Raw genomic sequence first — 12,951 nt, 5'->3', positions numbered from 1 at the left:
CACTGTCTGTCACGGCAAAATTTGCTCTCGACCTGTGTGACCTACATTCTAAACTTTCATTCATAGGCTAGGTTGCTACCTCATGATGGGTATAGGGGAAATGTTAGTATCATGTAGTAGCCTAAACCTATTGCTGTTACATTGAACAGGGTGAGTGAAATATGAATGACAGTCATCCAATATGCTGTAATAGAATTAAGGCCATGAAAAACAAATCGTCCTGCCTCATCTTAAACGGCACTGACCACCACTGTTTGGGTGGTGGACCATTCTTGGTAAACATGGGAAACTGTTGAGCTGAAAAACCCAGCAGCGTTGCAGTTCTTGACACAAACCAATTTGCTTGGCACCTACTACCATACCCCGTGCAAAGTAACTTAAATATTTTGTCTTCCACATTCACTCTCTAAATGGCACACATGCACAATCCATGTATCATGTCTCAAGGCTTAAAAATCCTTATTTAATCTGTTTCCCCCCTTCATCTACACAGATTGAAGTGGATTTAACTCGTGACATCAGTAAGGGATCATAGCTTTAGCCTGGATTCACCTGGTCAGTCTAAGTCATGGAAGGAGCAGGTGTTCTTAATGTTTTGTAGACTCAATGTATAGCACTACAGATAATCAAGTGCTATTTGCATGTGATGCATTTGCTCTGTTGTTTACAGGATGATTTGTATCTTATAGAGCGTGGCTTTAAGGGAAAAGTATGGTGACATCTAGATAAAAACGAATGTGAAAAATAAACAGAGAAAATGTGTATTAATAACACACTACCTATTCATATAAGTATTTATTAATCATCTACATATTCATATTGAGCTTCTACATCTGTGTACAGGAACGTATTATTTGGAAGAGAAAATATATCAGCTTATTGTTCAATTATTATGACGTTCTTTCCAATACAAAAAAGTGTAGTAACTGTTGTTTCCAAACTGCGTTACCCACTCCAGCCAGCAGATGGCGATGTGCGTCTTTCAGGTGTTGCTTCTTGCGTGACGTATAATTTACTGGACCGGACGCTTCTTCAGGAACAACAACGCGGCTACTCTTTCAACCACCTCGGTAGCTTGCTAGCCAACATAAAACTGAAAGGTTTACGTTTTAGACCATGTTTGTGTACATTAGCTAATCCCAGTGTTTTAAACAAATTTCGGTTGACGTATCAACTGCTTAACTTTAACCTAATTTGCTTGTTCAATTTGCAAACTTGTTAAAGATTGATACTGAGCCTAGCACTAGGCTAGTCGCTAATGCTACCTATCTAGCTAGCTAACGTCCCTGACCATGAGCACACCAAACTACTCCTCCCTTGCTAATGAAGAGGGGGTCTGCTGTATGGAGAAAGAATCTTTCAGAATGAAAAGGGAGGAAGAGGAGGGTGTTATAGTGAAAGAAGAGAAAGAACCTTTTAGAGAGGAAGAGGATGCTATCTCAATAAAGGTGAAGGAGGAAGACGTTTTGGGAGTGAAAGAGGAGGAGACAGAAGATCCGATTAACACCAGTGAGTACTTTCTTAAAAACAGGGACACAAACTATGCAGTTGTTGAACTGTGGGGGCGTTTACTGAAGTTCTATATTTTAATATGTTGTTCAGTACTGTATAAATTGTTAAAGGTTCGATCTGCCATTGGTACATTTTTTGTTGGGACTTCTCAATTAGATGTATTGAATTCTCCATGTGGTCTATATTAAAGTTCCCCTCATCTAATATAACAGGCTTTTAAAATTCAATATTGGTGCATATTTTCTACTTAAAATATCAAAGGGACGCAAAAGTCACCCATTTTGTGGAACGACACTTTTACATTTGCATCACAAACAACATTTTAGGAAATCGTGATGAAAGTGGCCATTTTAGACATATGCATGCCTCTTGTAAGACTCTAAGATTGCAATAGATGGTCATAAGTTTACGATCTGTTTGATGTCCTCGTTAACACAGGAGAGAGACATGACTATTGTGGATCCTCTGGGGAGCCTCAACAACAACCTGATGCTGACGAATCAGAGAAGAGTCTCTCCAGAACAGAACACCAGATGGTACAGCTCGGTCTGGTCTAGCATACAGCCTGCTCCGTCTGGGTCTGGGCTGTGTTTCTGTAAAGCACTTTATGACAACAGTGGCATCAGCATCCATAATGATATGTGTCTGTGTCCCCTCTTTGTGGTTACCAGGACAATGCTAGCCCTTCCTCCCTCCCGGAGTCCCTGTGTCGTGCCTCTCCCGGTAGCACCTTACTGCTGGGTATGAAGAGGTTGTCTGTGCTGCTGGTGGACTGCAGGAAAACAACGGGGCTGAGTGGAACTGTGAGAGGACGAGAAGAGAAGAAAGGATCAGATTTGACTCATCAAAGTAAGTGCTGTAGTTCAGTTTGAACAAATAAATAGATCTGTTCACTGGTATCTGTTACCAGGACAACCAGCAGAGTTCTGTTAGTTGACAGGAAGATAGACTGGTATCTGTTACCAGGACAACCAGCAGAGTTCTGTTAGTTGACAGGAAGATAGACTGGTATCTGTTACCAGGACAACCAGCAGAGTTCTGTTAGTTGACAGGAATATGGACTGGTGGATATGGATGTTATGAATATCATAACACTGAAAAAGGATTCTGCCAATGAAAAGAGAGAAACCAATAGACCATATAAAACCTTGATGAAAGTTAGCTTTGGAGAGAAAGTTTCAATGATCTGTTGTAAGGTGCAAATTTTACAAAAACTTTTCCTAAAAACATTATGGATGTTACATTGCCTGTCCCAGTCAACCCCCCTATCTTTACAAGACTTTAGAACAGGCAAACTAAACTCCAGACACTGTTAATTAATTAACTAATACTGGAGGAAAGCTGTGATCAGGCTGCCCACTCAAGAGAAAGCTTTGAACTGTAACCAGTGCCTGCAACCTTGTTCAGGTTATCAATCAACCTACCAGGGTAGTTACAAACAGTAAAGAAATTAAATCATCCACATATTTTGATCATATCTTTACTAATGCTGCAGAAATTTGTTTGAAAGCAGTATCCAAATTCATCGGATGTAGTGATCACAATATAGTAGCCATATCTAGGAAAACCACAGTTCCAAAAGGCTGGGCCTACTGTTCTATATAAGAGGTCATACAATTGTTTGTAGTGATTCCTATGTTGTTGATGTTGTTTGGTTATTTTTTTTCACAGTAAATAACTCACGGACACTAGAGAAGCTTTAACCAAGTTTAATTATTCCCAAAGGTTATGTACAGCTGTAATTCAGACATCCCAACATTTGTTCCATCCAGATATATATCTCACTTATGACACTCCTCCTTCTCTCCAATCCTTACATCTTATGGTTCCACAGGAAGAGAGTAAAGAGGGTAACAGGATACCAAACCTTTATCTCCCTGATGAGAATCTGTCCTGACCTCAACCCCTCCTTCATCTAATCCACAGATGGCTGTAAAAACTGTTAAATCCACGTGGATTGATGAGGAATTTAAAAATGGTATGATGAAGAGGGAGGCAAAAGAGATGGCAAATAGGTCTGGCTGTATAACTGATTGGCAAACATATTGCAAATTGAGAAATCATGTGACTAAACTGAATAAAAAGAAGAAACTACACTATGAAACAAAGATAAATGACATGAAGAATGATTTTAAAAAGCTTTGGAGCACCTTAAATGAAATTTTGGGCAAAAAAATCAACAATGACATGTCACTGGTGTCTGAGAACGTGGATGGAAAATGATTGAGGATAATAGCGGCCGATATTGCCACTTCTATTCGCATTATCTTCAATTTAAGCCTACTAGAAAGTGTGTTCCCTCAAGCTTGGAGGGAAGCTAAAGTCATTCCACTACCCAAGAATAGTAAAGCTCCCTTTACTGGCATAAATAGCCGACCAATCAACCTGTTACCAAGCCTTACATTTAAAAAAAATAAATGGTGTTTGGCGAGATACAATGCTATTTTACAGTAAACAAATTGAGACTTTCAGCTTATAGGGAAGTTCATTCAACAAGCACAGCACTTACAAATGACTGATTGGCTGAGAGAAATTGATGATAAAAATATTGTTGGGGCTGTTTTGTTAGACTTCAGTGCGGCTTTTGACATTATCGATCATAGTCTGCTGCTGAAAAAAACGTATGGCTTTACACCCCCTGCTATATTGTGGATAAAGAGCTTTTTTTTTTTAAATGTAAACTTTATTTAACTAGGCAAGTCAGTTAAGAACAAATAATTTTTTTCAATGACGGCCTAGGACTGCCTTGTTCAGGGGCAGAACGACAGAGTTTTACCTTGTCAGCTTGGGGATTCGATCCAGCAATGTTTCGGTTACTGGCCTACCGCTCTAACCACTAGGCTACCTGCCGCCCCAGAGCTACCTGTCTAACAGAACACAGTGTTCTTTAATGGAAGCCTGTACAACAAAATCAATGTAGAATCAGGAATTCCCCAGGGCAGCTGTTTGGCACCTTCTTTTTTCCAATCTTTACCAACAACATGCCAATGACATTTGAGTAAAGCCAGTGTGTCTATGTATGCGGATGACTCAACACTGTACACGTCAGCTACCACAGCAACTGAAATGACTGCAACACTTAACATAGAGCTGCAGTTAGTTTCAGAATGGGTGGCAAAGAATTAGTTAGTCCTAAATATTTCTGATTACCTTAAGTTACATGGCCTACTATGCTAATTATGTAGCGGTATTGTTAGAGGGGGGTAAAGATAACGATTTTGTTGGGGTGCCAGGCAGGTATTAACTCTAGTTATTAAAGTTAGTTATTACCTATTATAACATTATTATTATAAATATGATTAAAACCGAAAGGATGAGAGTAGAATAGATAGAGTAGCGCTTCCAGACACATTCTAAACATGATGGAGTCTTAAAGGAGGACTGTAGCGTCTAATGATGAAACATTATGGAGTCTTAAAGGAGGACTGTAGCATGGAGTCTTAAAGGAGGACTGTAGCATCATGAGGTAGTCACCTGAAATGCATTTCAATTAACATGTGTGCCTTTTTAGAAGTTAAGTTGTGGAATTTCTTTCCTTAACCTGTTTGGGATAGGGGGCAGTATTTTCACATCCAGGTTGAAAGCGTTCCCAAAGTAAACTGCTTGCTACTCAGGCCCAGAAGCTAGGATATGCATATAATTGGTAGATTTGGATAGAAAACACTCTAAAGTTTCTAAAACTGTTAAAATACTGTCTGTGAGTATAACAGAACTTATTTGGCAGGTGAAACCCCGAAGACAAACCATCCAGGAGGATTTTTTTGTTGTTGAGGGGACTCTGTTTTCAAATGGCTTTGTGTGGCACTTTTCTGTGGCACTTGGTTGCAGTTCCTATTGCTTCCACTAGATGTCAACAGTCTTTAGAAATTGGTTGATGTTTTTCTTTAGAGAAATGAAGAAGTACGGCTATTCAGAACGAGGGTCCAGCCTATTGCTCTCTAATGTTTTGATGCGCGCTCCAGGTCACGCGCTTCACATTGTTTTTATCCGGTATTGAACACAGTTTATCCCATCTTAAATTTTCTAATTATTTACATTTTAAAATACCTAAAGTTGGATTAGGAAAGTTGTTTGAAATGTTTGGACAGCGTTTACAGGTAACTTAACTTATTAGATATTTGTGGAATACAGGCTCTTTGTATGACGTGTCCCTCATTTCCGGTACTCTGAGGAGCGTGCGGTGGACAGTGGGATTGCCTTCTGTTTAGCTGCCGTTATGGACGACTACTATCTCCGGCTTTGATTTTATCTGATACATGTGACCATATCATCGTAAAGTATGTTTTTTCAATATAGTTTAATCAGATTATTGAATTTTTTTCGGGAGTTTTGCCGTGTTCCGTTCTCTGACTTTGTTGACGATGGAGCGATTCGTGCCACCCGGCTAGCGCGCGTGCTAAATGAAGAGGAAACTTCTGATTGTAGCTGCAATGTAAACTATGATTTATACCTGAAATATGCACATTTTTCGAACAAAACATAGATTTATTGAATAACATGTTATAAGACTGTCATCTGATGAAGTTGTTTGTTGGTTAGTTTGGTTGGTTCTTGGTTAGTTAGATTGGCTTTGTGCATGCTACCTGTGCTGTGAAAAATGTCTGTCCTCTTTTGTATTTGGTGGTGAGCTAACATAAATATACGTGGTGTTTTCGCTGTAAAACATTTTAAAAATCGGACATGTTGGCTGGATTCACAAGATGTGTATCTTTCATTAGCTGTATTGGACTTGTTAATGTGTGAAAGTTAAATATTTAAAGAAATATATATTTTGAATTTCGCGCCCTGCACTTGAGCTGGCTGTTGTCATAAGTGTACCGGCGTCGTGCTGCAGCCATAAGAAGTTAATGTGTTTGAGCCAATCAGTTGTGTTGTGACAAGGTAGGGGTGGTATACAGAAGATAGCCTTATTGGGTAAAATACGAAGTCCATATTATGTCAAGAACAGCTCAAATAAGCAAAGAGAAACAACAGTCCATCATTACTTTTAGGACCATCACAGGAATGGGAGACCCAGAGTTACTTCTGATGCATAAGTTCATTAGAGTTACCAGCCTTAGAAATTGCAGCCCAAATAAACGCTTCACAAAGTTCAAGTGCTTTGTATCTTGTGCTTTGTATTTTCGACGTAAAAACAAGTTTTGGACTTCCACACAAAATATTTAGAACCACCTGCTTGATTGGAATCTAGCGACGTCTGTGTCTTCAGTGTCCTAGAACTGTCTAGTTTGTGTTCTGACTTGTAAAACAGGATGAATAAAATAAGTAATGTAAACATAGCAGTAATTGCCAGGAAGCTCTACATTTGTTTTAAAATCACACTATAATTGTTAAAACTGGCCTCAGGTTATTGAGAGATCTGATTTAGGATTTACCCTCGTAGCAAGGTTGTTTTATCATGTGGAGGTTTCTATTTAAACATAACACAGTGTCTTTGGCAGGAGAAAGACCAGACTCAGAGGAACCAGAGCCAGGGACGTCCGAACCAGCAAGACGACACCAGTGCTCCCACTGTAGAAAGGGTTGTAACCGGTTATGGGACCTGAAACAACACGAGAAAATACACACAAGGGAGAAGCCTTACCACTGCTCCCAGTGTGGAAAGTGTTTCAGCCGTTCAAGGGAGCTGAAAAAACACGAGCGAATTCACACAGGGAAGAAGCCTTACCACTGCTCCCAGTGTGGAAAGGGTTTCAATCAGCCAGGGTATCTGAAACGGCATGAGAGAATACACACAGGGGAGAAGCCTTACCACTGCTCCCAGTGTGGAATTGGTTTTAATCAGAAATCACACCTAAAAGATCATGAGATAATACACACAGGGAAGAAGCCTTACCACTGCTCCCAGTGTGGAAAGAGTTTCAAACGGCCTTGTCATCTGAAACAACATGAGAGAATACACACAGGGGAGAAGCCTTACCACTGCTCCCAGTGTGGAAAGAGTTTCATACAGCCTTGTCATCTGAAACAACATGAGAGAATACACACAGGGGAGAAGCCTTACCACTGCTCCCAGTGTGGACAGTGTTTCAAGCGGTCAGGGGAGCTGAAACAACATGAGATAATACACACAGGGGAGAAGCCTTACCACTGCTCCCAGTGTGGACAGTGTTTCAAGCGGTCAGGGGAGCTGAAACAGCATGAGAGAATACACACAGGGGAGAAGCCTTACCACTGCTCCCAGTGTGCACAGTGTTTCAGACAGAAAGGAAGCCTGACCCAACACGAGAGAATACACACAGGGGAGAAGCCTTACCACTGCTCCCAGTGTGGAAAGGGTTTCAATCAGCCAGGGTATCTGAAACGGCACGAGAGAATACACACAGGGGAGAAGCCTTACCACTGCTCTCAGTGTGGAAAGTGTTTCAGCCGTTCAGGGGAGCTGAAACAACATGAAATAATACACACAGGGGAGAAGCCTTACCACTGCTCCCAGTGTGGAAAGGGTTTCAATCGGCCAGGGTATCTGAAACGGCACGAGAGAATACACACAGGGGAGAAGCCTTACCACTGCTCCATGTGTGGAAAGAGTTTTAATCAGAAAAGCAACCTGAACCAACACAAGAAAATACACAGAGGGGAGAAGCCTTACCACTCCTCCCAGGGTGCAAAGTTTTTGCCCATTTAGGAAGCCTGAAAGAACGCATGAGACTACACACAGAGGAGAAGGCTTAGAAATTGCTCAGACTGGGAAAACATATTACTCATCACAGTCACTTGAACGTCATGAGAGAATCCACACATAAGAGAAGAATTACTTGTATATTGATATTTCACATCTCATTGACTTAAAATTCATCAGAGAACATACACAGTGCTCCCATTGTCTTATATTGTTGACTGATAATTTGTTTACTTGTTTTTACCGTATGAAATTAAATGGTACAAGGTATACTCACATATATTTGTTTGTTTTTATTAGAAAACATGAATTTAATATGGAGTATGTCAGTTTGAATATAAAGTAGATCAGATTCCATGTGTTTAAATGGTCCTTTTTAAACTCTTTGTGTGTGTTTATCTGGGTGTGTCATTCCTCCAGCACTACAGATAATACAGTGATATTTGGATGTGATGCATTTGTTCCATTGTTGATGTAGTATCCTTAAAGGCTTCTTAGAATTACGACTCATGAGACTTACGTACGGTTTAGTATTTAATTGTAACTTAGATTTTACATTATCTTATGCACCTGGCTTAAACTACCTGAAGCTTTCTTAATCATAGTTAAATAGGCAGACATAGGAAATAGCTACGGATAGCGGAAAGCAAACCCCCGTCTTGAGTCAATACTGCCATCTATTGGTAAACATAAATATACCAGGTTACTACATTCCCCCCCTTTAAAGCTAATAACCCAATTTAATTTCTTTCTGTGCTATGCTATATTCTTATGTACATTTTTTCAAAAATGATCTCCTTTAGGATCTGAAAAAGTCTGGCGGACGTCTCTCTCTAATAGAGCGTCTCAGAGGTTGTGTAGCTGGTGCCACCAGATCTTCACCCCTTGATGGTGAAACAAAGTCCTTTTGTGGAGACTTCACAGGAGGAGGTCGTCCCGGACTGGTGGTCTCAGGAAGTTGAGCATTGTTGGTCTCAGGTGGTTTGTCCAACTCCAACTCTGGGGAACGTTCCAATGTCCTGTCCTGCTCGTTTAAGAATTGATCCAGATCTCCGGATGGAACTGGAATTCGAGCTCGGATCTGATCCACGTGTCTCCTTAGTCTTTGTCCACTTCCGATGATCACAGTATAAGATACTGGTCCTGAGCAATCCTCAATGGTAGCTGGAATCCATTTAGGACCAAACCCATAGTTTCTTGTATAGACATCATCTCCAGTTGAGAAACTTCTGAGTTTGGCTCGGGTATCATGATTCCATTTTTGATTCCATTGCTTTTGTTGTATTTTCATTTTCAGGTCTGGTCTGATGAGATCCAAGGTTGACCTTAACCTCCTTGACATCAACATCTCTGCAGGTGACAACCCAGTCGTAGCTTGAGGAGTAATCCTGTAGCTAAACAAGAATCTTGACACCTTTGTTTCAATGCTGGGCCCTTGCATCTTCCTCATCCCCTCCTTCAAGGTCTGAACCGCACGTTCTGCTAATCCGTTTGAAGATGGGTGAAAAGGGGCCGACGTTACATGCTGAATTCCATTTTGTTTCATGAAACTTGTGAATTCAGTGCTTGTAAAACAAGTAGCATTGTCACTAACCAACATTTGAGGCAATCCCATAACACTGAAGCTTTGTCTCAACTTCTCAATCGTAGCGTACGATGTTGACGTGTTCATGGGGTAAACATCCATCCACTTTGAATGAGAATCAATCAACACAAGGAACATTTTTCCTAGGAAAGGTCCAGCGTAGTCCACATGTAGTCGTGTCCATGGTTTTTCTGGCCATTCCCATGGATGTAATGGCGCGGTGGGTGGTGACTTCCTGTTACTCTGACAATCTTCACACCGGCTAACCTCATTTTCCACATCGTGGTCCATTTTTGGCCACCAGACATATGACCTCGCTAGGCCTTTCATTCTCGACATACCTGGATGCGACTGATGCAACAACTTCAGTAGCAACCCCCGCCCTTGTGGTGGGATAACTACTCTTGAACCCCACAGAACACATCCATCTCGAACACTCAATGCCAAGCGGCGAGTGTAGTAAGGCATGATCTGAGGCTCTGTCACTGTAGGCCATCCTTTCAGGATAAATTCATGCACTTGTGATAACGTCACATCCTTTGACTTTGCAAAAGCTTCTTCCTGTCTTTCTGACCATTTCCAGGCCACATCCTTCCTTAGCAGTTGATGTAGAGGAGCTAAGAGGGTAGAGAGGTTCGGGAGGAAGCGATTATAATAATTCAGTAAGCCTAGATAGGCTTTCAGCTCCGTAACGTTTGTCGGAGCTGGAGCTTCCACAACAGCCCTCACTTTAGCCCCGACAGTGTGCAACCCCCTGGCATCCACCCCGCGACCCAGGCACTGCACTCCATCAGCCAACAGTGCACACTTGCTCCTCCTCAGCCGGAGACCGGCGTCCTCCATCCTCCTCAAAACTTCACCTAAGTTTCTGAGATGTTCCTCCTTCGTGACTCCCGTGACAAGAATGTCGTCGAGGTAAACTGCTACCTTGGGTATCCCCTGCAGAATTCCCTCCATAGTTCTTTGGAAGATAGCTGGTGCAGAAGACACCCCGAAAGGTAAGCGTTTATAGGTAAACATCCCTCTGTGGGTGTTTATGGTCAGGTACTTCTGTGAAGCTTTATCCATTAGCACTTGCTGATATGCGTGACTCATGTCCAGTTTTGTAAACTGTTGCCCTCCGGTTAACGTTGAAAGCAAATCCTCCACTTTGGGTATTGGGTACTGCTCCAGAGAGGAAACTCTATTTACAGTCAGCTTATAGTCACCGCATAATCTGATTGAACCATCTGGTTTTAGTATGGGAACAACTGGTGCTGCCCACTCAGAAAACTTGACAGGTACAATTATATCCTCTGCTAAGAGTCTGTCAATTTCCACATCCACTTTAGGCTTCATGGCATATGGAACTGATCTTGGCCTATAGAATCTGGGAGTAGCATCAGCAGCAACATGAATGGTAGCTTGGACCCCTTTTAATGTCCCTAGCTCTTCTTTGAAAACACACTCATGCTTTGAAAGCACCTGCTGTAGTGTCAATGTCTCTGTGGTGACATGTTTGATTTCATCCCAGTTCAATTTTATTTCCTCCAACCACCCTCTTCCTAGTAAGCTGGGGCCAGTACCTTCCACTACTAAGAGAGGCAGATTTTTCTTTTGTCCTTGATATTCCACTTGAACATCAGCAACTCCAATCACAGTGATCTTCTCCCCTGTATACGTTTTGAGTTTAATGGGGGTGTCTCTCAGTTTAGGCACTTCAACGGTTTTCCACTTCCTATAGAATTGGGACCTGTTCATCAGAGTGACACTACATCCTGTGTCTAGTTCAAACGGTACCTTCAATCCATTTATTCCCATTTCCACAATGAAAGGCTCCACCTTCTTCATATTCGACCCCTGTACACTGTACATTGAGAATGCTTGCTCTGCGTCTGCGCACTCACTTTCACTTTCTCTCACTTGATTAGAGCGGTAGCTAGAGCGTCTGGAGGTATTCGGTTTTCTGTCCGTCCTCTTTTCTGCAGCCCGTGGCTTTTTTTTATTGCGGCACGCCCTCGCAATGTGGCCTATTATCCCACAGGCATAACACTTTCCGTGTTTGAATTTACAGTCAAACGCTGCGTGTTTGCCTTTGCAACGATAACAGTCTCTATTGGCTGCTGCACCACGGCTTTCTGTTCTTTGAAATTCTACGCGCTCAGCGTTGCTCTCTTTTATTGTATGGCACGCAGTTGCGCCCCTTGTCTGCAAATCCAGTGCATTTTTATTTGCGGACTCCATGGCCTGGGCCAGTTTGAGTGCATTCTCAAACGTGAGATTAGGCTCTGATAACAATCGTATTTGTATCCTGTCATCATTAATCCCGCACACCAGCCGATCGCGTAGCATTTGCGATAATGTATTCCCATAGTTACAGTCCAATGCTAGTTTTCTCAACTCAGCCACATATTCCCCCACTGATTCGGTAGGTTTTCTCATGCGTGAATCAAACTTGAATCTTTGTACTATCTCACTGGGTTTGGGGTTGAAGTGATTTTTTAATAGTTCGACTAAATCTATGAATGACTTTTCTCCTGGTTTATCTGGGCTCAACAGGTTTCTCATTAAGCTGTACGTCTGTGCACCGACAACGCTTATGAGTATGGATTTCTGTTTAGCGGCATCAGTTATTTCATTAGCAGCAAAGAAATGTTCCATTATTTCACAGTACTCCTCCCATTCCTGATTTTTAGGATCAAATGGTGGTAGCGAGCCTATTGTTGCCAAAGCCATCTTTTCCGATTGTTTCTCCCCTCACACAGTCAATAATTTGTCCTACCCGTATCCAGGGAATCAATCCTTCAGAATCTTCCACCGGTCACTTGAGTCTCACCTCCCGCGTCGCACGCCAAACACTCCGTTAACTTCGTGGCAAAAACAAATCCAACTCAGTGCTCCATAGTTATCCTCATCGCCAAATATGTAGTATCCTTAAAGGCTTCTTAGAATTACGACTCATGAGACTTACGTACGGTTTAGTATTTAATTGTAACTTAGATTTTACATTATCTTATGCACCTGGCTTAAACTACCCGAAGCTTTCTTAATCATAGTTAAATAGGCAGACATAGGAAATAGCTACGGATAGCGGAAAGCAAACCCCCGTCTTGAGTCAATACTGCCATCTATTGGTAAACATAAATATACCAGGTTACTACAGTTGACATTTGCATTTTTGGCCCACTGATGATTTAATGACATGAAAATATTCAGACTCTGTAATGGAAAATGTTAATTGTATGTGTGTCCA

The 12,951-nt window shown here is 41.6% G+C and overlaps 2 protein-coding genes across 5 annotated transcripts in view; both read left to right on the top strand.

The window, feature by feature from the left end:
- The window catches only part of LOC139546596 (zinc finger protein 420-like), a 174,634-nt gene that overhangs the window by 80,927 nt on the left and 80,756 nt on the right, over positions 1-12,951 (top strand). The window lies entirely within an intron of this gene.
- On the top strand, positions 951-8,774 carry LOC139546770 (zinc finger protein 135-like). Of its 2 annotated transcripts, XM_071355537.1 has the most exons (4): positions 951-1,509; positions 1,951-2,048; positions 2,184-2,361; positions 6,954-8,774. In XM_071355537.1, the coding sequence occupies exons 1-4, from the start codon at positions 1,293-1,295 to the stop codon at positions 8,138-8,140; spliced, it is 1,680 nt and encodes a 559-aa protein (XP_071211638.1). In that variant the 5' UTR covers positions 951-1,292; the 3' UTR covers positions 8,141-8,774. The 2 variants fall into 2 exon arrangements, with proteins under 2 accessions (XP_071211638.1, XP_071211646.1); XM_071355545.1 differs by lacking the exon at positions 1,951-2,048 and having other exon boundaries at positions 1,382-1,509; positions 6,954-8,412.

Source organism: Salvelinus alpinus, chromosome 2 (assembly GCF_045679555.1).
Source record: "Salvelinus alpinus chromosome 2, SLU_Salpinus.1, whole genome shotgun sequence".
NCBI lineage: Eukaryota > Metazoa > Chordata > Actinopteri > Salmoniformes > Salmonidae > Salvelinus > Salvelinus alpinus.
The sequence above is the reverse complement of the archived record's forward strand: the minus strand, read 5'-3'. Positions and strand labels throughout refer to the sequence as shown.

Coding starts and splice junctions, on each gene's coding strand:
- LOC139546770 (XM_071355537.1), top strand. CDS start 1,293: ATGAGCACACCAAACTACTCCTCCCTTGCTAATGAAGAGGGGGTCTGC. Junction 1,510..1,950: donor AGAAGATCCGATTAACACCA/GTGAGTACTTTC, acceptor TCGTTAACACAG/GAGAGAGACATGACTATTGT. Junction 2,362..6,953: donor ATCAGATTTGACTCATCAAA/GTAAGTGCTGTA, acceptor TGTCTTTGGCAG/GAGAAAGACCAGACTCAGAG.